Source organism: Cervus canadensis, chromosome 1, assembly GCF_019320065.1.
Source record: "Cervus canadensis isolate Bull #8, Minnesota chromosome 1, ASM1932006v1, whole genome shotgun sequence".
NCBI lineage: Eukaryota > Metazoa > Chordata > Mammalia > Artiodactyla > Cervidae > Cervus > Cervus canadensis.
The window spans coordinates 78,656,495-78,660,083 of record NC_057386.1 but is presented as its reverse complement, the minus strand read 5'-3'; the positions used below and the strand labels follow the sequence as shown (position 1 = coordinate 78,660,083).

At 39.1% G+C, this 3,589-nt stretch overlaps 1 protein-coding gene across 1 annotated transcript; it reads right to left on the bottom strand.

Moving 5' to 3' along the window:
• Window positions 1-772: 772 nt before the first annotated feature.
• On the bottom strand, window positions 773-2,671 carry LOC122452558 (lymphokine-activated killer T-cell-originated protein kinase). Its single transcript, XM_043486285.1, has one exon. It carries the CDS (start codon window positions 2,515-2,517, stop codon window positions 1,546-1,548), a length of 972 nt encoding a protein of 323 aa, XP_043342220.1. The 5' UTR covers window positions 2,518-2,671; the 3' UTR covers window positions 773-1,545.
• Between the last annotated feature and the right edge of the window lie 918 nt (window positions 2,672-3,589).

The following is a 3,589-nucleotide window of genomic DNA, read 5'->3' as shown; positions in this document are numbered from 1 at the left end:
CTTTGCAGTGTTGTGTTAGTTTGTTGTACAACAAAGTGGATCAGCATAGGTATATATATATATATATATATATATATATATATATATCCTTTCCATCTTTGTCCTCCCTCCCACCCCATTAACCCATCCTACTCCTCCAAGTCATCCCAGAGGACCGAGCTCTTTTTCAATAAACTTATCTTATTCGAATGTTCCTTCTAATGGCCATTGTAATTTCCCTGAGAGCTGGCAGCAGTTTGGGAAGACCCAGCTGCAAATGGAGTTCAATCCACATTTCTGCTTGGCCATACTTTGAGGCCCCAACCTGACAGTTGGGCTTACCAGGGGGCTCAGCCATAAAGAATCCACCTGCAATGTAGGAGACCTGGAGATGGAGGCACAGGTTCCATCCCTGGGCCAGGAAGATCCCCTGGAGGAGGAAATGGCAATCCACTGCAGTAATCTTGCCTGGAAGATCCCATAGACAGAGGAGCCTTGCAGGCTACAGTCCATGGGTGTCATAAAAGAGTCAGACACGGCTGAGAGACTAAACAACAATGGCAACAACCTGCCAGTTACCAGGTTAGGTTCTCAGGACACAGTAATACTTGGCCATTTTCACACACATCTACCACTTCTCGAGGACTTCCCCACTGACTCAGTGGGTAAAGAATCTGCCTCAATGCAGGAGTCACAGGAGATGTGGGAAGATCTGGGTGGGGAAGATCCCCTGGAGAAGGGAATGGCAACCCACCCCAGTATTCTTTTTTTTTTTTTTTTTAACGTTCACTCAGTAAGTTTAATGACAACACTGAATACAATGGAGTACAAAATAGGATAGCACACCTTTGGGTAACTGACATGTCCTTTATTCTATATTGTCCTATTAGAGTTTTATTTACACCAAGACTGTGATATGTTAAGATATAGATCAGTAAATAAAAATATTAAAGATACCAGTACAGAAAATGCATTCAACAAATTAAAGCAAAAACCAAAGCTCTGGAACAAGACAAGCCTTAACCAAAAATGTTTGGATATACCCAGGGAACTCCTCTTATGAGCCATATCCCAGGTCTCGGGTCTCAGTGATCCTATTTAGTAAGCACATCAACCAAGAAAGGCCAGCAAAAGGTTTTAAGAGGTAAGCAAATGTAGACTTATTTTGTAATATACAAAGTGCTAATTTCAGTAGATCCATTAAAATAGAGAACATCTGAGAAAGATCATCAATAAAAGTCACTCAGCCCAAATTAATGTTAGACATCAGTTTTACAGCACTATTTTAAATCTATATAAACAAGTTCAAATTTTTTAGTAGTTTCTTAAACTTTATAGAAAACCCTCTACAATTTTAAATGCTTATTAACATAAGCATACTTGAACTACCTTTATAACAAACAGTTGTTCAAATGTTAATAAGGTGCTATCTATGGTCCTAAAATAGGCCACTTCCATCTAATAATTATGGATCGTCATAATAACTACATAAATGTATCATGGTAAACAGAATAGCTATATGCATGAGCCATACTTGAGGCTCCAGCAGTCATGGGTATGAGGTGATCACAGGACATCCACTTCTAAAGCCTCAACAATGCGCGCGGCAGAAGGACGGTCTTTAGGATTTTCATTAGTGCATACGGAGAAGAGCTCAATTACTTTCTGGTACGTTTCATCCAGTTCCTCCATGTTAATAGGTGGTCTAGTTCCCAAAGCTGCATAGTATGCATCATCATCAAAGTCACTTTCATCAAAAGTTTTATCTTCATCATCATCATCATCTGGAAGATTAATGTGTGGAATAGATAAAGTCATCATTTCCCACAGAGTAAGACCAAAGGCAAATATGTCTGCCTTGTCAGTAATAATACCATCCTCCTCCAGAGCTTCCTTAGGTTTCCAAGGCTCAGTGCCGATGTAACAGGCCTCGGGGTCAGTCACAGTCATATTTTCATCCAATGGAAGAGAGACTCCTACATCACAGATTTTAATTGTTTCAAAATCACCTTTAATAACAACATTTGAAGACTTTATATCTCCATGGAGCAGTTTCTTATCTTGGTGCAGATACTTTAACCCTCTTGCCATGTTCAAAGCAACTTTTAAAATTATGGCTGCTGGAAAAGGATCTCGGCTATCTTTATTTCGTTCTTCTATTAAGTCATTTAGAGACTTTTCACCTCCATATTCCATAGCAAGACACAGACTGCCATCGCTAGCTTTAGTGAAAGCACGGTAACCTATAATGTTTGGGTGGTTGAGGCTTTTCAAAATCTTAGCTTCATCAGTTAGTCTCTTTTGATACATACTCTGATAATCATCATTACATCTAGGATTAATCTTTTTCACAGCCCAAGGAGAATGAGACAAACCTCTTGGAGATCTTTGCATAAGGTAGACATTTACCCCAGTACCAAAGCCAAGCTTCTGCATAAATGGAGAGGCAGGAATATTTATACATGGAGTTAAACGTAATGCAGATTTCCTTTTTTCAGATAATCTGCTTGGTGTCTTGAAATTACTGGTTTCTTCCATTGTAATAATCACTTAAGGTCCAGAGCCACGAGGTGGGACGACGAGACGTCCAGGGAAAGGCTGTCTTGAAAACTGGTCCCGAGCGGCCCCCAACACTCCGCGGCCGCCAGGGGTGAGGGGGTGGGGTCCGACCAGCCAACACACGGACTCGGCTACCGTTCCCACCCCAGTATTCTTGCCTGGAGAATTCCATGAACAGAGGAGCCTGGAGGGCTATAATCCATGGGGTCACAAAGCCAGATATGACTGAGCTATTAAAGATGCACCGCTTCTCGAATTGTAGTTCCTAGACATAAACTAAGTTCTGGAAGGTGGCACACTTGACTAGAAATTAAAGATCTCAATTGTTTTAGTTGACCTTTATCTACACAAAGCAAAACAGACAAAATGACCAACATTAGGGACTGCTGTTAGCTTCAGTTGTTTCTGATTTGTTAAACAATCGATTTCAAACATACAAATTTTGAAATGTTTGAAAGCTAAATAGTGAAAAACACTAATAGTAACAGAAGAGTAGCTGGCCGAAGAAATTCTAATAAATGCCACTCAGCACATGTTGCTTTATGTGAAAGAGAGTGAATGAGAGAAGGAGAAAAAAGACAGAAGAAGCCCTTCACTATCACAACACTAGTGCACAAGACAGAAAACCTTCATAGAAATGCTCTACAACTGTATTTCTCATCCCGTAGTTAGGCAACAACTATTTACTGGATGTATTAATAGTTATGGCCCAGAAAATTAAAAAAAGGTAGAGAAAGGTCATTACTGGATAAATTAAAAAATATTAGTCAGGAAATTTTACCTGAAAAGAGAATTTTAAAGATATCTCCCAATGAGAAGTAGCAAAATGACATTTCTTTAATTCTAATTATTTTTATTATTTATTAGAACTTCCATGTAAATAACTTATGGTAAATTGATATTCAAGCAGTAGCATATTCTAGTCCACAAAATACTTGTAAAATTAAAAATTAGATCAGTCTTCAGCACCCATAAAACTCAGTTTTAGCAGAGGATAGGAGATATTTCCAGTCCTGCTCTGACTTGACTTAAGTATGTGAAAAAAGATTCA